The 19,487-nt window shown below is 53.3% G+C and overlaps 2 protein-coding genes across 3 annotated transcripts in view; both read left to right on the forward strand.

Moving 5' to 3' along the window:
* The window catches only part of UBTD1 (ubiquitin domain containing 1), a 51,224-nt gene extending 43,243 nt beyond the window's left edge, over positions 1-7,981 (forward strand). For both annotated transcript variants that reach the window (XM_024734998.1, XM_024734997.1), the window contains 2 exons: positions 5,276-5,503; positions 6,876-7,981. In XM_024734998.1, the coding sequence (XP_024590766.1) occupies positions 5,329-5,503; positions 6,876-7,261 (561 nt within the window). In that variant the 5' untranslated portion in view covers positions 5,276-5,328 and the 3' untranslated portion in view covers positions 7,262-7,981. The remainder of the gene's footprint in view (positions 1-5,275; positions 5,504-6,875) is intronic.
* Positions 7,982-9,512: 1,531 nt separating this feature from the next.
* Positions 9,513-19,167, forward strand: ANKRD2 (ankyrin repeat domain 2). The gene is given in 10 exon segments (XM_024735103.1): positions 9,513-9,617; positions 9,619-9,708; positions 12,869-12,973; positions 14,485-14,643; positions 14,751-14,858; positions 16,340-16,438; positions 16,799-16,897; positions 17,548-17,646; positions 17,757-17,855; positions 18,862-19,167. Coding segments are annotated over 10 exon segments (1,086 nt in total). The 5' UTR covers positions 9,513-9,539; the 3' UTR covers positions 19,012-19,167.
* Positions 19,168-19,487: the final 320 nt, after the last annotated feature.

A 19,487-nucleotide genomic window follows, 5' to 3' on the forward strand; every position in this document is an offset into this window, starting at 1 on the left:
CTACTCTTCATTGTGGTACACGGGCTTCTCACTGCGGTGCATCTCTTGTTGCGGAGCACGGGCTCTAGGCGCATGGGCTTCAGTAGTTGTGGCACGCGGGCTCAGTAGTTGCGGCACACGGGCCCTAGAGCGTGCGGGCTTCAGTAGTTGCAGCGCGTGGGCTCAGTAGTTGTGGCTCGTGGGCTCTAGAGCACAGGCTCAGTTGTTGTGGTGCACGGGCTTAGTTGCTCCGCGGAACGTGAGATCTTCCTGGACCAGGGATCAAACCCATTTCCCCTGCATTGGCAGGCGGATCCTTAACCACTGCGCCACCAGGGAAGTCCGAAGCTGCCTTTTTAACCAGCACCTCAGCAGGTCCTAACACAAGTGGTATTTCAGGCAACCCTCAACACCCCAGCTTTTGCGTCTACTCAGAAACATACATTCTCTGCTCAGTTCCCTTCCCACCACAATCATAGAGACTCATGATTGTCATGGGTGTTTTGTCCCTCCCCATACAGGTGTGTACTTTGATCTTTTATTTTGTTTTTAAATCTCTCTTTTGTCAACTTCACTGGGGATAAGGACCATTTCTGTTACTCTGTTTTTGACCTGGAGCTTATCTAGGACAGGTGGAGACATAAGTAGAGGCCACTAGATGCTGCTGCTGCTGTTGCTGCTGAAACCAACAGAGCCTGCCTGGCCCTGAACAGAGTCACCCAGAGCTGCCAGCAACTGAAATCCTAGAGGCTGTGGGCCTTGGGCTCTCAGTTCACTACCACCCTCAAACCCCACCCCTCAGCTCCCCAAACTCTTCCTCCTTTTCTGTGGCTCTCCTCAAAACTTTATGTACCCTTTTTACTTGTCAACAACTTTCATTATATTATTCTTATTACTAAAGTAATTAATGCTTATTGTTGGAAACTTGGAAAATAAAAGCAAAGTAAAATCATTGGTAACTGTCAATCAGATACAACCACTGTTAACATTTTGGTGTAAATCCTTCCAGTCTTTTTAATATATATAATATTACATACGTGTTTTTTGTGTGTGTGTGGTATGCGGGCCTCTCACTGTTGTGGCCTCTCCCGCTGCGGAGTACAGGCTCCGGACGCGTAGGCTCAGCGGCCATGGCTCACCGGCCCAGCCGCTCCGCGACATGTGGGATCTTCCCGGACCGGGGCACGAACCCGCGTCCCCTGCATCGGCAGGCGGACTCTCAACCACTGCGCCACCAGGGAAGCCCACTTTTAAGTTTTTTGGTATCATAGCAAATACCCTCCAGAAAGTTTGTAGCAATTTGTACAGCATATAAAAGTGTTCACACCCCTTCCACTGCCCAATATTTTTTGACTCAACTAACTATAAAACATTTTTTTTTAAGTAAATGAAATTTAAAATACTCGTCATCAATTTGCTTTTTTTAATGTTTGGAGTAAAAACTTCCTTTTCTGTCTTGTCTATATTTGTGCCTAAAATTGTCAGCATTAGTGTGTAGGGATCTGGACATTTTGGCATGTCTCTTATGCATGCTTGCCTTGGGCCTGGGGGACTTTGCTGCATATATATATATTTTTTTCAGGGCTACTGATTTTTATTTTTTTTATTTTTGGCTGTGTTGGGTGTTCATCGCCGCGCGAGGGCTTTTCTCTATTTGCGGCGAGCGGGGGCTACTCTTCATTGCGGTGTGCAGGCTTCTTGTTGTGGAGCACAGGCTCTAGGCGCGTGAGCTTCAGTAGTATGGCACGCGGGCTCAGTAGTTGTGGCGCACGGGCTTAGTTGCTCTGCAGCATGTGGGATCTTCCCGGACCAGGGCTCGAACCTGTGTCCCCCGCATTGGCAGGCAGATTCTTAACCACCGCGCCTCGAGGGAAGCCCTGCTGCATACTTTTGTGCTGTGTTTGACTCACTGTGAAGGGAGCCAGCCCCTGGCCCGAGGTGCTGCGCCTGCCCCCTGCTGGCAAAGAAGTGCAGTGACAGCTGAGACAGCTGGGCTCCTGCTGCCCTTTTCTTACATCAACCCTCCCCCTTCCCAACCCCACCCCCACCCCATTCTAATATTTTCTCATATTTTCAGCCTGAAAGGACCAGCGTGCAGGGCGAAGAAATTTTAAGCCCTTGTGTCTTGGGTGATGGAGATGCAGTTAATACTTGGGGAGGCTCACCGGCATCGTGTCCATCCTGGGGTGAGAAGTGTGTCTCTGACAGCGCAGACAGGAAAGCATGCTGTTCTCCGTGTGGAGGGGAGGGGACTCTGAAGGCCAGGTATTCGAGCAAAGCATCCCTCAGGTACTGGGGGCCTCCTGAGGTGACAGCTTTGAAAGGTGACACCATGGGGCTGTGTTCATATTAAAGAAAGAGTGAGATGCATTCATACACAGTTACATGTCAGGTGGCCTGAGGTCACCAGTCCAGCAACCTTGATTGTCAGGGACAGAACCAAAACCTGACCATTTAAGTAAGGGGGTGGTGGGGCATCTGAGCAGGAACAACACATGTCCCGAAGCCTAGTCTCTTTCTTCTTTAGGAAGCCTCTTTCCTAGAGCCATATGCTCTCAATTTTGACAGTGCTGACAAAGCTTTCTCAACTCTCAGCAGATTAGGAGTGGCCCATTAGCTGGGCCTGACCTCTACCCAATAGGAGCTGCAGTTGGATGGAGACCAGTAAGAAGTGACATCTGGCAAAGAGGAAGGAGAAAGGAAAACTTTAGAAAACAGCTCAAGAAGTTAAAAAGGCCTGACGTCTGGGTCCTTGAGTGGAGAGGCAGAAATGCTGCACCCCAGAGGTCCTGAGGGTGTCACTGCATAATGCCTGTGAGTCCTGATGGATCAAAGCTCTTGTCAGTGAGTCATCAATGCTAAAGGACCAAAGAGAAAGGGGGTCAGAAATCACAATGCAGAGCTACTTGATTGATCCAGGCAGAAACACCTCCAGGCCAAACCTTTTCAAAAAAGCACATGGACAATACTGTCATTTTCTGTGCTGCCTTCTGCCTCCTATCTGTCGTTCACACTTAAACCTTTGAGCCATCTGGCTTTTTTTTCTTTTTCTTTCTTTTAATTTATTTTTGGCTGTGTTGGGTCTTCATTGCCGCGTGCGGGCTTTCTCTGGTTGCGGTGAACTGGGGCTGCGGGCTTCTCATTGCAGTGGCTTCTCTTGTTGCGGAGCACGGGCTCTAGGCACGCGGGCTTCAGGAGTTGCAGCACGCGGGCTCAGTAGTTGTGGCTCGTGGACTCTAGAGCACAGGCTCAGTAGTTGTGGCGCACGGGCTTAGTAGCTCCGCAGCATGTGGGATCTTCCCGGACCAGGGCTCAAACCCATGTGCCCTGCGTTGGCAGGCGGATTCTTAACCACTGCACCACCACGGAAGTCCCGAGTCACCTGGCTTTGATTTTTGTGGCTGGCATGAGGTAGGACTCCTGTTGCATGTTTTTCTATATGGAGAACCTGTAGTCCCAACATCATTTATCAGTAGCCCATTATAAAGAAAAATCTCTAGTGTTTCTTCTCTACTGCTCACACAGAATACTTCTGAAGACAGTTATGTGGGTGTTTTTCCCATACCCTCTTCATATTGTTAAGGCTCTCCTTTCTGAAGCTCAGTTCTTTTGTAATCCGTGTCTGAGGAATCCCACATCTGAAGTCTTTGTGAGTCTGACTCTATTGCCTGGTGTTTTTGCTGGCTCAGACTCATATTGCCTTGTTTCTTTGTATGCTGTGATTCAAAAACAAAAACAAAAACAAAAAAACGATGACCTTATTATTTGTTTTCCTTGGAACTTCATCTCAGGAAGTCTTTGAGGCCTGGTTTGAAGTTATTTTCCTACAAAGAGGATTTGCATTTCCTTCGGCTAACTTAGGAACACTTCAGATTAAATGTCTGGCTTGAGAGTTTTCTGTCTGCACTGGTAGCAGCAAACCCACAGGAGGGCCGTTTGTGGATTCAGTCTGATCTGAGGTGGAACTCTCACTCTGTCACTTACTGTGTGACCTCGGGCGAGTCATTTAATCTCTCTGCCTGTCCCATCATCTGTGAAGTAGTAATAATAACACCTACCACCTAAAGCCGTTGGAAGGGTGAAATGGGATGATATATATAAGTAAAGTGCTTACACAGTTTTCTTTCACACAGTTGGTAGACAGTGAATGTCCTTCTCTTCCCCTGAGGAGCCGCCACTCCTGCCCCAGCCCGTGGGGGCAGTCCTCAGCCTTAGCTCCGCATCTCGCCCAGGATCTGAGTTATAGCGGGAGCCAAGTACTCTAGACCTCACTCCTGTGGCTCATTCTGCCTTCAGCTTTGAGGTGACTGAGCTTCCGAAAGCCTTTGAGAGATGCTTCTTCCCTCAATCTTGACTGAGGTCTGGAGTTGTCTTGGAGCTGGGTAACAAGAATGATGACATTTAACAGAATTGTTTTCTTCTTCAGAGGCTGCAGGGATTTTTTGGTTGGTTGGTTATGGTTCTAAAAACATTCTTTGTAACTTTATAGTGGAACATTAATAACAAGACATGAAAAACGTTTATAATTTTTAGCCATGGGAATATACATGGACAGTAATATAAGTGTGAAATAAACAGAAAGTTGTATATTGGCATGAAAACATTTAAAATCCTCTTTATAACAAGGAATATTTTAAAAATAAATTGTATGATATGAGCCCAACTCTACTGAGAAAAATGGGGGAAAGAAAGCTGGAAGGAAATACGTCTAAGTGTCAGCAGTAGTCACTTCTGAATGGTGGAATTCTTAAGTAAGTTTTCCCCAGTGGCAGCACGGTACAGACAGTGGTCAGAGGGTGGCCTTCTGAGTCAGGAAGCCTGGTATTAAATTGGTACCTGTGTGGCTTTAGACCAATGACGAGCTCTTTGGGTCTTAGTTTCCCCGTCTGCCGGGGCATTTTGAGGCTACAATGCCAGCCTGTGATCTGGCACAAGCTGGCTCCGTAAACCGTGGCAGTTATTTTTTTCAGATTAAAATTTTTTTACATTCTTTACAGATTTTAAAAATACTGAACACGTCCTACTTTATTATCAAAGAAAGAGAGTAAAATTAAGACTTCAACAGCAGCAGCAACAACAACAAAGGCAGTACATGCTGCGTCTGCTAACGGAAGTGGTTTACACCCCCAGGTTGGGTGTGTGCAGTTTCCAGACTCTTCACTGACTCCAGGAAAGGGCCCGGAGACCCGAACGTTCAGGAGCCACTGCAGTGAGGGCCAGGGAGGCGGGGCTGGGAGAGGGTGGACCACAGCCCTGGCTTTCTAGATGCTGAGCTTCTCCCTTCTGTCCTGCCCAGGACGCAACGAGCCCCTGAAGAAGGAGCGGCTGAAGTGGAAGAGCGACTACCCAATGACCGATGGGCAGCTGCGGAGCAAGAGGGATGAGTTCTGGGACACAGCGCCCGCCTTCGAGGGCCGCAAGGAGATCTGGGATGCCCTCAAGGCTGCCGCCTATGCAGCCGAGGCCAACGACCACGAGCTGGCTCAGGCCATCCTGGACGGAGCCAGCATCACTTTGCCTCATGGTGAGCAGGCAGGGCGGGGGCTTTCCCCACCGGAGTGAGGGGGCCGTCAGGGTGGAGGAGAGCCAGTGGCCAGCCCCATGTCAGGAGCTCCCATCCAGGCTGGTGGGTGGCAGGTGTGGCTAGTCGCTTGTTCATTCAAGCAGCCCTCATGAACATGGTCCAGGAGTGGGACACCAAGAAAAATGAGACACAGTTCCCACTTGCCTAACGAGGGCGTGGAAAGACACCAGCAAACCTCAAGGCGGTGTGATGAGAGCAAGCTAAAGATTGCTCAGGGCCCTTTGAGATCCCAGCACATCTCAGGTAACAACCTCCTGTTGAGTATTATTATGTGCTGGGCACCGAGCTAGAAGCTTCTGCTGCATTATCTCATTTAATTTCATAATGGCCCCTGGGACTATGTAAAGCAGAGGGCAACAATGGAAACTCTATAGAGTCAGAGACTGGGTTTTAACCAAGTGTCTCTTTCCTAGCTATGTGACCGTGAGCTTCTTGAATTTAAAGCCTCAGTGACTAAACAATTATAAAGTGGTGATACCAACCTCATAGGATGGCTGTTAGGATTCAACAAGATACACATAACATCATTTAGTCCAGTCCCAGCACTGAGCTGGTGTTCAAGATACAGTAAATATCAATATATTACTATATGTAACACATCGTACAAGTAAGAAGATTGAGGCCCACTGGGTATAAGTCATGAAAAGCAGGGCCTATGCTATTTCATTCATCCTTGTAACCCCAGCACCCAGCACATATGCTCAGGAAGGAGTTGTTGAATGAACAAATGAAAAGTTAAGTACTTTTCTAGGGTTGAATGAGCCAGTACCTGGTGGAGCCAGAATGTCAGCCCAGGTCTTCCTGCCTCTACCTTGAGCTCCCACCAGCTGTCCCAGGAAGACCTGCCTGTAGGGTGGGTTTGAGGACTGTGGGATGACCATGACAGGTGTATCAGTCTGCTCAGGCTGCTATAGCAAAATACTGCAGACTGGGTAGCTTATTAAACAACAGAAATTTAGTTCTGGAGTCCGAGAAGCCCAAGATCAAGGTGGCAGCTGATTTGGTTTTTGGTGAGAGCTCTCTTCCTGGCTTGTAGATGGCCACCTGCTCTCTATGTCCTCATTGTGGGAGAAGAGAGAGAGCTTGAACTTTCTGGTCTTCTTGTAAGGGCACTAACCCTTACCGGATCAGGGCCCCACCTATATGACCTCATTTAACCTTAATTACTCCCATATAGGCCCCTATCTCCAAATACAGTGACACTGTGGGGGTGGGGTTAGGGCTTCAATACATGAAATTGGTGGAGGGGACACAAGTTAATCCATATCAGTTGGTCCCCAAGACGACTCTGACCACCCTGCCTTTCCCACAGGCACCCTCTGTGAATGCTACGATGAGCTGGGCAATCGCTACCAGCTGCCCATCTACTGCCTGTCGCCACCCGTGAACCTGCTTCTGGAGCACACTGAGGAGGAGAACCTGGAGCCCCCCGAGCCCACCCCCAGCGTGCGCCGAGAGTTCCCGCTGAAGGTACGCCTCTCCACGGGCAAGGACGTGAGGCTCAGCGCCAGCCTGCCTGACACGGTGGGGCAGCTCAAGAGGCAGCTGCACACCCAGGAGGGCATCGAGCCGTCCTGGCAGCGATGGTTCTTCTCTGGAAAGCTGCTCACAGATCGCACGCGGCTCCAGGAAACCAAGATCCAGAAAGATTTTGTCATCCAGGTCATCATTAACCAGCCCCCGCCGCCCCAGGACTGAGGAGCCCACGGACCCCTGGGCAGAGAGACCAGGGAAGGCCTCCGCAGGGCTGAGAGGCCTCCCGGCTGGAGCACTAGGCACCCCCGCCCTGCCGCTGCCTTTGAGAGCCGTTCTTTTCTCCAGGGGAGCCTCCCGTGTATGGCTGCCGGGCGAGCCCTGAGGGGACCCTGCTTCCCAGGGACTCCGTGGGCCACCAGTGCCCAGCACCCAGGAAACAGTGTGCTGCCACACACAGGCCTTGCCAACCTTGTCAGAGAAAAGGCAAACCGGGGCCCTCCACCCTGCTTCTCCCCCGCGGCAGGTTCAAGCCACGAGGGCCAGCCCGGAGGCCCCTGGAGCCCAGATCTGTCATCTGGTGCTGCCGGCTGTGCTCACTCCGGTTTTCTGCTCAGGGTCTGAAGCAGCTGCTGTCTCCCTCCCTCGCCCCTACCCCCTGACTCTGCCCTGGGCCCAGTGCCAGCCCCCCAGAGGGGAGGGGACCACTCGTGAGCCCCGGGGGTGGGGAGCCTGAGGCCGGCCTCTGCCTCTCCCAGCCCCCAGCACAGCTGGCAGAGATGAGGTGGTGGCCGATGGCTGGGCTGTCATGGCAGAGGCCTGCACAGGGCCATCTCCTGGCTGTAACCCCGGCAGTGGGGGGTCTGCAGCCCGCTCACGGCCCCGCAGCAGGTCCCTGTGTGCAGACATGTCTGCATATTTATCAATAAAGCCTTTTGCTCCTTCCTTCTCTCTTGCCTGGCTTTGGCTTTGGGTTCTCCTGTAGCTCTCTGGAGCCCTGGAGCCAGTTCTGGGGTGGGAGCAGGCGGGTGCACGGCCTCCCCAGCTGTTCCGGGCAGAGCAGCTACTGCTCCGTGCTCTCCACCGCAGAGAGTACGGTGGAGCGAGCCGTGAACTGCCAGTATGCAGGCCTGTGTTCTCGTGGGTCCTCCGGAAAAGCCACTTAACCTCCGAACCCGCGTGGCTTGTCTTCAAAGTGGAGGTGATGCCGCCTGCCCTGCCTCCCCTCTCAGCTGCTGGCAGGACTCCATGGGATAACAGGTGTGAACTCGCTTTGAAAGCGAAGGCAGCCCCTCAGGAAGGCGGCGTTCGTTACCTGCTGCTCTGCTCCTGCAGCACGAGGGTGCTGGCTTCAGGCTCCAGCCCCCCGAGCCAGGCCTTCAGGGCTGAGATGTGTGTGGATGTCCTGCAGATGCTGCACGCACCCTTGGCGACGTGACAGCAAAATCTCTGATAAATTTCGATGATGAGATTGTGTCAGCTCATCCCTTGCCAGCAAGGGAACCAGAGGGAAGAAGGAGCTGGGTCTTGTGCTTCCTTAGGGGAAAATGTGCACGTAAGCAGAGAGGGGGACCTTAGATAAGGTGGTTTAGCTGAGGGCAGGCCACGTGAGCGTCACGGAACCACAGGGCTGTGGTGTCTGTGGTTCACTAGCAGGTTCAACCTGGGTCGTGGTGACCCAGGCCTCGCTCCCACAGTTCCAGGTGCGGAACTGAGCAGTACAGGTCTGCTTCTTCTCCAGTTGATAGTATTTTTCTTTCTCAGTGAGCACCGGTCAGGTTGGCCTGACTGGGAAACCGGGGAGGGCAGGATGATCAGTCAGAGCTGGTGTCTTCGTCAGCGGGGCTTGGCGCTGCGTTCCAGCCCTTCCAGTGGCTCCTTGAAGCAAGACCCTGTAAGTCCCACAGAGGCCCCCTGCGACAGACTGATGGCTGAGGTCTGTCAGGGACAAGTGGACTTGCAGCCTAATGCTGCGGTGCTTCACTAGGGGGCGCTGTGGGACCCCAGAGAGGCAAAGGCCCGCGCGAGCTGCGGGCAAAGAGGCAGGCGGCTGCCCTTACCTCCACCCACTGCCTGGCACTCCAGCCCAGATGAGGCAGAGTCTTGCCCCTTCCCAGAGCAGGCAGGGCCTTTTCATGGGACGGCCTGGGGATGCGGGCTTACCTTGGGTCCCCACATTTGGCCTTTAGGCTCCCTCACTGGCACTGGCTGGGCAGGGTTTCCAGGCGTCCAGCAGGTGGCACCGCCATCAGGGCTAAGGGCAGCCAGCGATCCTTTGTGCAGCGCGGCTGCCCGGCCCATCTGGGCCTCAGCACTCAGGACAGAGGCTGGGCAGGCGCCTTCCTGCAGTCCTCGCTCTCGCTCCCGGGGCACTGGGCCCTCCGGCTCCAATAGGCCAGGGGTTGGGGGGTGGCAACTGTCCCTGCCGCCTCCTGCTCCTCGGGGCTGCCTGGGGTGAAGGTGACAGGTCGGGAGGCGGCTGGAGAATTGGGCCGGTGAGCTCATGGCAGAGGCGCCTAGCAGGGCGGGGGTGGGAGCCCTGGCATATAAAGCCCCTGGGGCCCCGGGGCCTGCAGGGGCGGGTTGCTCACGGTGCCATGGCGGGCTCCGAGGAGGTGCAGAGGGCCACGGCACTCATCGAGGAGCGGCTGTCACAGGAGGAGGAGAATGAGGTAGGGCGGGGTGTGGGGCCCAAGGGGGTGCTGAGGAGACCCAGCTCTGCTGTCAAGGGAAGGAAGAGCCTGGCTGCCGTACCTGGAAGGAAGGAGGACAGGTGTCCCCAGGGGCCCAGCTGGCTCTACTGCAGGGTGCTCCTGAGAGGGGGCTGCTGGCAGTGGGAGACGGGGGCTTCAGCCCCCAAATCTGAGAGACAGTGGAGTGGGCGAGCCAAGCTGGGTTCCTCGAGACCCTGTCCACCCACCTGGGCCTCGAGGAGACAGGCTGAGCTGCACAGAGCAGGACAGCTGGGATGCTGCCTGCAGCTTGGGGCCCTGAGATCCCCCCAGCTGCCAGCTGGGAGGCTGGGACAGGAAAAGCTCCAGTGTTTGGTCCCTGAGGAAGGATAAAGACGGGGAGCAGAGTGAGAAAGGGATGCTGGCAAAGGAAGCATGGGTTTTCTAGGACCACCAGCCACACCCGGGGAGGCGACTGAGCACTGGGGCTCCGGGCAGTTGTATTTTCTCTGGAATAAAGAAGTCGGGCAGGGGAGTGCGGGCTGGTCCTACTCTTCATTTTATGGAGATGAATACTTCACCTAGAGTCTACTCTTCCAAGAGCCCAGTGCTGGGAAGAATGAGAGGCTCAGGAAGGTCAGCCCCTGCCTCCTCTTTACCAGCTCTGTGTTCATTTTAGCCGACATCTGCCAGGTGCACGGTCAACTAAGAAACAAGGCAGAGTGGAAAAGGGTGAGATAGAGGTGTAACTCAGAAGCGAAGGAGCACAAAGGGTGGGTGAGGCATGCCGACCGTGGGCCCTCGAGGACTTCTCTGTGGACAGGAGGGCATTTGAGCCAGGCCTTCAAGGACGGCCCTTGAAGGATGGAGGTCAGGAGCGGGGGAGTATTCCAGGCTAAGGAAACAACAGGCGCCTGTCGTTGGGGTGAGTGGAAGCACGATTGTCGGGAGAAAGTCTGGCAGGAGGGGCTGAGGCTGGGAAGGGAGACAGGGCACAAACCAGACAGTGAGGACCACGTGACAGATACTTATTCTGGGGGCCGTGGGGAGCCACTGCTTGTTGTTGAGTGAGGCACGGTGGTGCCACCTGACCTGTTTGGGGAAGGCAGCTCTGACAGCCCTGAGAAGGACTTGGAGGGGGAAAGACTGGCCCTAACAGGAATGGGAGGGAGGAGATAAATCAGTGTAGATGTAGACTCCATTCAAAAAAGGAAGAGTGACTGAATGGAGGTGAGGAAGAGGGAAGGGTCAGGACTCTGGTGGAAGAAGAGATGAGGGCTAGGGAAGGGAGGGGAGGTTTGGCTGGGAAGGACCTGGACTGAGCCTGCTGAGTCCCCGCCGGCGCATCCCTGGATCTCCAGGAATGCCATTTCTCACTCCCCCAAGGGCATGTGCACCAGGGCCAGGCAGGGGAGTCATGTTGCTGGGCCATTTCTGGAATGCTGCCACTGGACACAGAGACCTTCAGCAAGGGGACACGGAACAGTCCTCATCCATTCATTCATCCAACAAATATAGCGGCAGGGCTGTCAGGGCCCCAGGTGCCCAGAGAGCCACCCTCACCACTGCTGCCTCCTACATGCCAGGCACCGTGCTACGCATTGGATAGGCATTCTCTCATTTCCTCTGTGCAACCATCTATGAAGTAAGGTGGAAGTTTTGTTGGGTTGTGTTTTACCGACAAACACCCAATTCAATAAACATTTCTTGAGCACCTACTGTATGCCAACCTACAGAGACAAATCTGAAGCGAGGGGCTATGGAGTCTGGGTAAGGCGTGGGCAGGCGTTAGAGTCCCCAGTTGTTCCCACCAGGCCTCAGCCCAGCAGCATTCTTAGAGGAGAACCGCTGTTCAGCCTGCACCCGCTTCATGGGGTGGGTAGGGAAGGAGGGTCTTGGAGACCAGCCCAGGGGCTGAGGCTCTCTTGCAGGGGCCTTACTGGGCTAGGTCATCACTGAGGACTTGGAGGTGTGCAGAGCTGCTGAGCCCGCCTGCCACCATCCGTGAACTCATTCATTCATTTATTCTCCAAACATTTGCTGAGCACCTACTGTGTGCTAACTCTTGTCATCGGTGCTGGGGATGCCAAGATGATTAGGACCAAGCCCACTCTAGATGCTCCAGGAGCCCAGCCAGGCCTCCACATGCAGTAGTAGCTGAAGCCCTAGGTGATCTTGTCCCCGGGTGAGGATGCAGCGTTTCAGGCGAGGCCGGCACTGGGGAGACCTCAAACCATGTAAGCCTGACATGGAAGGGAGATGCCAGTGGGCAACAGAACATTCGAAATAAAGACCTGGAAAATCAGCCCTCAACTGACACTTGAAGAGTATAACACCGGAGCTCGGTGTCGAACGACAAAGGCAGCTGAGAGCTCTGTAAGGGAGATCATTCCTCCCCAGCTGCCACCTGGACTCAGCACTCTCCAGCCTGGACGGATGTTTCCGGTACATGGGGACTTCAGAGATAGGGGCGCCAGCACTTAACAAAGAGTGTTTTCCTTTAGAAGAGAGGAAGCGGCCATGAGGAAGTAGTCCAGGCAGGTTGGAGCTACAAGTGGGGAGGAGACTTGGACAGAGTTTCCCCCATATTATTAAAACGAGAATAAGGTTAATACTTAGAGTTCACAAGCTGAGAGCTGGGGAGCTGCGGGTTCCACCCCTCAGGTTCCCTGAGAGCAACAGTTTCCATGCTCTAGGATTTCACGGATCAGTAAAATCTGAGTGAAAGAAGTTGGTAACTGACAGAGCTGCCAAATTTTTGTATTGTCAAGTAAGCCCACTAAAAAAAAAAACAATCATCTCATCTCAAGTATTTCATCAAAGTGAATTTTAAACGCCAAAAAGAAAAAAAAACCAAAACCTCAGTGCTTGAAAAAAGTGAGTATGTTTAATTTCATGAAAACTCATTCCAGTAGCCCTTAATCCTGTTTTGCTGGGGACACACGGCGGTCAGTACACAGGTGTTTGAACTGGGGTTGGGGCCAGGGAGGCCGGCTCTGACCTGGGGCCTCCTGGACCAGACAGGAGTGGGGCAGATGACGGGCTGGGAGGTCACACAGGAGGAGGTCCTTGGGGTCCTTGAATTTGTTGTGGGCGAGGCTATCTGGCCCCCGAGGCACTGCAGGCAGGCCCGGAACCCGTCCTGTCCTTGGCTCACCAGAAACTCCTAGGAACCACCACCCATCAGAAGCTGCCCATGGAGATGCTGGTGTTGGAGGATGAGAAGCACCACAGGCCTCAGAGTCCATCCTTACAAAAGGTTAAGGTAAGTGCTAGGAGAACCCAGTATCTGCACGCTCAGGAGACAGACAAGGCAGTTACGGCCTTGCCCCTCCTGGTGCTCCTCCAGCAGCTCAGCACCCCTGCGAGATGTTAGCGATGCAGCATCTCGGCCCCATCTCATACTTGTAAAGGAGAGCAGAATATGCCACCCCCAAATATGCCACTTTGGCATACTGATTTTTTTTTTTTTTTCTTTTTGCAGTACACGGGCCTCTCATTGTTGTGGCCTCTCCCGTTGCGGAGCACAGGCTCCGGTCTCGTAGGCTCAGCAGCCATGGCTCACGGGCCCAGCCGCTGCTCCGCTGCGTGTGGGATCTTCCCGGACCGGGGCACGAACCCGTGTCCCCTGCATCGGCAGGCAGACTCTCAACCACTGTGCCACCAGGGAAGCCCCACACTGATTATTTTTAATTAAAGTTATCTGAGAAACAGCCAGTGCATGAAGGACACTCTGACGCTCCTTTGTTCCCCTGAAAGTAGTAAATAAATCTGCCATGGGAAGTTACCCTCCTTATATCAGGAAAGTAGAAAGCTTCCTTATCACTAGATCTCAGGAATTCAGGGCTGAGAAGGCTATATAAACAAAACTTGTTTCTTCACTAATTAGTTCCTCCAAAAACAAACTCCTTTGTCTTTTCAATGTGGCACAAATTGTTTCTTTGTCTAAAATGTGTAAAAGCTGCCTGCTTTGGTCACTTCTTTGAGGCTCATATTTTTATGGACTACCATACATATGAAATTAAATTTGTTTTTCTCCTATTAATCCGTCTTACATCAATTTAATTATCAGACCAGCCAAAGAACTTAGAAGTGAAGAGGGGGGAAGTTTTCCTCCCCACTTCTGCTAAGTCAGAATCTGCATGTGTACGAGATCCCAGGGGACTCATTTTGGAAGCGGCAGTGATGGGGCAGCCATACAACAGGGCATGATGCAGGTGTTAGTGGGCTGGGGGAGGCTGTGTGTGCTGACAGGAGACATCTGCACGCTGATAAGAGAAAAGCAGAGTTTCCAGACCACTGTGTGGAGTTTGATCCCGTAGGAAAGGGCATCAACCGAGCTATGACAGAAGTTCCTCTGGGAGAGAAGGGCTTTCTCTTCAGAGCTTTTATGTTTCTGTATTACTTTTATGGCCAGAGAGAGAGAGAGAGGCAGGGAGGGACGGAGGGAGGGAGAGGGAGAGAATTGCATGGAGAGATGAGAATTCGTACCCTGTTCTGGAGGCCTGGGCTAAGAACTGCCCTTGAGATTTCTTCATCAACTCCCCACTCTATGTGGAGCCTTGGAGCTGGGCAGCTCCCAAGCAGCCCCCTCAAGCCCCCTGTGCATCTGTGTCTGTCTCATTGGCTTCACCTAGTCCTAGGCGGCAGAGCTAGACCTGGATTCTTTCTCCCTTGAGAGGCTCTCCCTGTCCTCCACCTCCAGCCTAGCTCAGAGGTCCCCAAGCCCCACATTCTGTGCCCCAGTGCGGGGCCTGATTGGCTATCCCCACGCAGGGTCAAGAGCGCGTGCGTAAAACATCCCTAGACCTGCGGAGGGAGATCATCGACGTGGGTGGGATCCAGAACCTCATCCAGCTGCGGAAAAAACGCAAGCAGAAGAAGCGGGAAGCCCTGGCAGCCTCCCAGGAGCCACCTCCAGAGCCGGAGGAGATCGTAAGGGTCCTGGGGAGGACACCTGTGTGGGCAGGGGAGGCCGGAGAAGGGGGAATGGCTCAGATCACAGCGGAGCGGCCCCCAGGGACTGCATTCGCTCTCTCCAGGCTGGCCCCGTGGACGCGGAGACATTCCTGAAAGCGGCGGTGGAGGGGCAAATGAAGGTCATCGAGAAGTTCCTGGCGGACGGGGGTTCCCCCGACACCTGCGATCAGGTGATGTTCCCATCGGGCCCTGCACCTGTGCCGGCCTCCCTTTCAGAGCTGATGCCTGCACCCCGCCCGCTTGTGCATTCTTTGAGAAGAGGCGTGGGTGTCCTTTGGGAGGGGGCCCCTCAGAAGATGTGGGATGCCCCCTTCCCCACACAGGAGTTTTTCTACTAAATCCTCAGACCCTTTCCAACTTGAACCACCTCCAGAGTAATAAACACCTGGATTTTTAGGGGAAAAAATGGAATGGAATCAAATACAGAGTCCAAGACCAGGAGATTTGGACTCAAATCCCACCTGTACCACTCCCTAGTTCTGTGACCTGTGGCTGGGCCCGTCACCTCTCTGTGCCTGTTTCCTTCTTCGTAAAACTGGCTCCTCCCCTCAGAGCATGTTATGGGGATCAAATAGAATATTAGTGCTTCAATACATATTTATCGAATGAAAACACTATTAAAGCACGTGCTTGGATATGATATTTTGTGTTGCATTGTATATCATCACACTTAACAATTATTTTTATCTTCTGGTTCAAATATATAAAACATGAGACATGCCAAATAAATTTTAAGTGACAACTCAGCGGCATTAATTACACTTATAATGTTGTGCTCCCAGCCCCACGACTTTCAAAATGTTTCCGTCACCCGTCATACTTCTTTTTGTTTTCCCTGAAACTGCCTCTTTCATACTTTGTAGGATGCTCTCTCGAGATCATATCCTGGGATTGAGCAAATTAATGGTCACCCCCTTCAGCCTGCATTATTGCAGGCTTAGACTACATGTCCTTTCCACTTTTTAGATTCCAGAGTTTTAGTCCTCTTGGTCTATCTAAGCATCTCCTGCCTCTGTGTTGTGCTAGGAGCACAAAACCAAAAAGACCAGGGTTGACAGTAGCTGGGAGACTGATGCACAACCGGATCATTAGAATATGGAAAGATATGCCCTCTGGCCTGAGTGTGTCAAGAGACCAAAGCAGAAAGCCGACTGCATTGGACAGGAAGTTCATTCCCTGCTTGAATCAGTAATCAGGGTGCACCTGCCCATCCTGGCCCTGGGCAAGGCACTCAGGGGAAATAGTCAAGTAAGACTCAGCTTGCCTTTGACTGTCTATCACAGTGGAGGGTTGTCTGGACCCCTGGGACAGCTATGGCCTAGAGGTTTCAAGAAGTCGATGACACTTGAGCTGCATCTTCATGGAGTTACAAGAATTCATCAAGCACTCACAGGGAGTACGGGCGAAATGGGCATTTGGGCACAGGCAACGTGTGTTTAGGGGGCAGTGAGAAGGTCAGAGTCCACAGAGCACAGGAGGCCTCCAAGGCTGGTCCAGATAGAGCATGAAGGAACCGGCGGAACATGGAAGATACGGGGACCCGGCACAGGGGTCAGAATAGGGCTGGGATAAGGCCTGGGCTCAACTTGGGTGGGCGATGGGCTCAGGCCTGGGGCCAGAGTTTAAGCCCTGACAGTTTCTCTGGGGACAGTTCCACCGGACAGCACTGCACCGAGCTTCCCTGGAGGGCCACATGGAGATCCTGGAGAAGCTTCTAGAGAGTGGGGTCACTGTGGACTTCCAGGATCGGGTGAGCAAGAGGCCAGGTATTGGGTGAGGGGCAGGAGGTGGGTCCAGCACTCATAGACTCCCTATCCCTGCAAACCTCCAACCTGGGACATAAACAAGCTGCCTCAGGGGCCAGGCTCCAGCTCTAGTATGTTGTATGACCTTGGGGGGGCAGCCCATCTCCTCCCTGAGCCTCCTCTGTAAATCTGGCTTGGACGAGATGGAGCCCGAGGGTTCTTCGGCTCCACTGCATCCGTTGCTCAGTCATTGGAGTGGCCCTATCCTTCCCTGGATATCTGCCTGCCCTCTTGGCTGGGGTCCTTTCCCCCAGGGCACTTTCTTCCCTGAAGCTCTGCAATTAGGCTCCACCCTTCCTTTCTAGCTGGACTGCACAGCCATGCATTGGGCCTGCCGTGGGGGCCACTTGGAGGTGGTGAAGCTTCTGCAAAGCCGGGGAGCAGACACCAATGTGAGGGATAAGGTGAGGCCATAATGCTCACAGATGTTGGGGTAGCAGGGCGGAGGGGTGGGGGGGAGAGAAGCAGAGGGTAGAAAAGCAGAGAGCAGGAGGGTAGTGAGCTAGTCTGGTTTCTGGAGTGGCTGCAGAGCCCAGGGATGGGTCCTTGCCATCAGCTGCAGCCCCTTGGAGACCACCATCTGGGAATGGGAGGAAGAGCAGAGGAGAGGGGAGGAGAAGAGATCCACTAGCTTGGCGGCTTTAGAACCACCCAAAGATGCAGGATTTGTTCACCCATGCCGTCGTTCATCATCCTTCTATCTGTCTATCTATCCATCCATCCATTCATTTATTGATCTGTTCACTTACTTATTCATCCACCATTTTTAATTCACTCAATCCTTTGTATATAACCTTGAACAAGTGACAGCCTCTGAGCCTCTGTTGCTCATCTATAAAATGTCTTATAGGGTGAGAGGGGAATCATAGAAGTCTTCCCCAAGGAGGTGGCATGTCATGCCTTAGAGCTGATCATCAGATAGGGTGATGGGAAATTACAGCGTTCCCTGCCCCTCCTTGGGAGAAGGATTAGTCTAGAGTTAAGACAGCCGCCTCCCAGAGGCATCACAGTCCAAGTCCCTTCAGCCAGCATCTCCTGATTCCTCCCCACCCAGCTGCTGAGCACCCCCCTGCATGTGGCAGTCCGGACGGGGCACGTGGAGATCGTGGAACACTTTCTATCCCTGGGCCTGGACATCAATGCCAAAGACAGAGTGAGTGTCTGGGTTCCTTCACGCCCAGCCCCACCATAGGGGGCTCCATATGCCCCCTGAGGGCTCCCACATGCCCCCGTGGGCCATGCTGAATGTCTCACTGGTTCTAGGAAGGGGACAGTGCCCTGCATGACGCCGTGAGGCTCAATCGCTACAAAATCATCAAACTGCTGCTCCTGCACGGGGCTGACATGATGAGCAAGAACCTGGTAAATTCACTCCTTTCCTGATTCAGTGAACAGTGTGCGCTGCCCTCCCAGGCCCTGTGCTGAGCACTCGGAAGAAAGACAGAACTGAGCAGGACTCGGCCGGCCTGCCCTTGGGGCAGTGTCACAGTGGAGGGTTTCTCTGGGCCCCAGGAGATTGGGGGCCCACCCGGCTTCCCAACTCTCTCTATGCTTCTCTACATCCAGAAAATCTAAGTGGAGAAAACAGCCAGGAAGGGACAGGAGGAGGATTTCCCAAAGGCCCCCAAGTAGACCACAGGCGGTCCTAATGTCCAGGCTCAGGGAGGCCAAAATCGTGGAGGGACAGAGCCGGAAGGAAGCTAAGCACTCAGTCAGCACGATTGTTCCTAGCACCCTGTGTTGGCTCCTGTGGTCCTCCAGTTCCTTTAGGAACCTATGTCCCCCCCGTCCAAGCTCTTCTTTGGGGCCCAGAGCAATCACAGAAGAGAGGAGAATTGGGTAAGGGGGGACCTTGACTCAGGAAAGGCTGGGGGGTGCAACATAGGGGTAGGGGATTAAGAGGTACAAACTGTTCTGTATGATAGAAGCTACAAGGATATATTGTACAACACGGAATACAGCCAATATTTTATAATAACTCTAAGTTGTAACTTACATAATATTGCACATCAACTATACTTCAATGTTTTTAAAAAAGCTAGCTATATGAAAGAAAAAAGAGAGGCTGAGGAGATAATGGGGAAGTTAGGAAGACAAGGGGAAGGTGTAAATGAGGGCTTCTCAACCTCACACATTTTGGGCGGGATAATTCTTTGTTGTGGGGGGGCTGTCCGTGCATTACCGGATGTTTGAGCAGCATCCCTGGCCTCTACTCAAGATGCCAGTAGCATCCCCTCCTCCAGTGTCATAACCAAGAATGTCTCCAGACATTGCCAGTTGCTCCCAGTTGGGAACCACTGGCGTAGATGAGGGCACCTCTTCGTACAGACTTCTGAACGGTGACTAGATATCCTCTTGTTTCCCCCAGGAAGGAAAGACCCCCACGGACCTGGTGCAGCTCTGGCAGGCTGACACCCGGCACGCTCTGGAGCACCCGGAGCCGGGGTCAGAGCAGAACGGGCTGGAGGGGTCTGCCGAGAGTGGGCGGGAGACCCCCCAGCCTGTGCCAGCCCAGTAAACGACTGTCCCAGCCCAGCCAGGCACCTGGCCTGTCCCCTGCGTACAGCCGGAGGGTCATAAGAATGGCCCCCAGAGCTGAGGACCGCACCATTCCTCTGTGTTTGCCCCGGGAGCACCCACAAGCTACCGCAATTTTTAAAAAAAAGTCATTTTTGCTGTGTGTGATGTTCATTTCTATTTGTGCCTGAAACATTTAGGAATGAAGGAAGACTGGGGACAAGGGTGGGCCCAGGCAAGAGGGGAACTTGGAGCCCTTTGGCCCCCCTGAGCCAGCCCTGCGGCTTTTCCTAACAAGGCCTCTTTTTGCTTCTTTCCTGCCACCCCACTTCCCAAGTTCCAGCGTGGATCAGCTTCCCAGGGCACTTGTCCTAGGGTCCCTTCCTGGTGACAGCTGTCCTGTGGGGCTGTGTGTGGCCAGCATGGGCCTGTCACGTGGCAGGCTTGGTGGGAGGAGCTTGGCAGGGGAGTGGGGCA

The sequence above is a fragment of the Neophocaena asiaeorientalis genome, unplaced genomic scaffold (genome assembly GCF_003031525.2).
Source record: "Neophocaena asiaeorientalis asiaeorientalis breed wild unplaced genomic scaffold, Neophocaena_asiaeorientalis_V1.1 scaffold240, whole genome shotgun sequence".
In the NCBI taxonomy this organism is placed as follows: domain Eukaryota; kingdom Metazoa; phylum Chordata; class Mammalia; order Artiodactyla; family Phocoenidae; genus Neophocaena; species Neophocaena asiaeorientalis.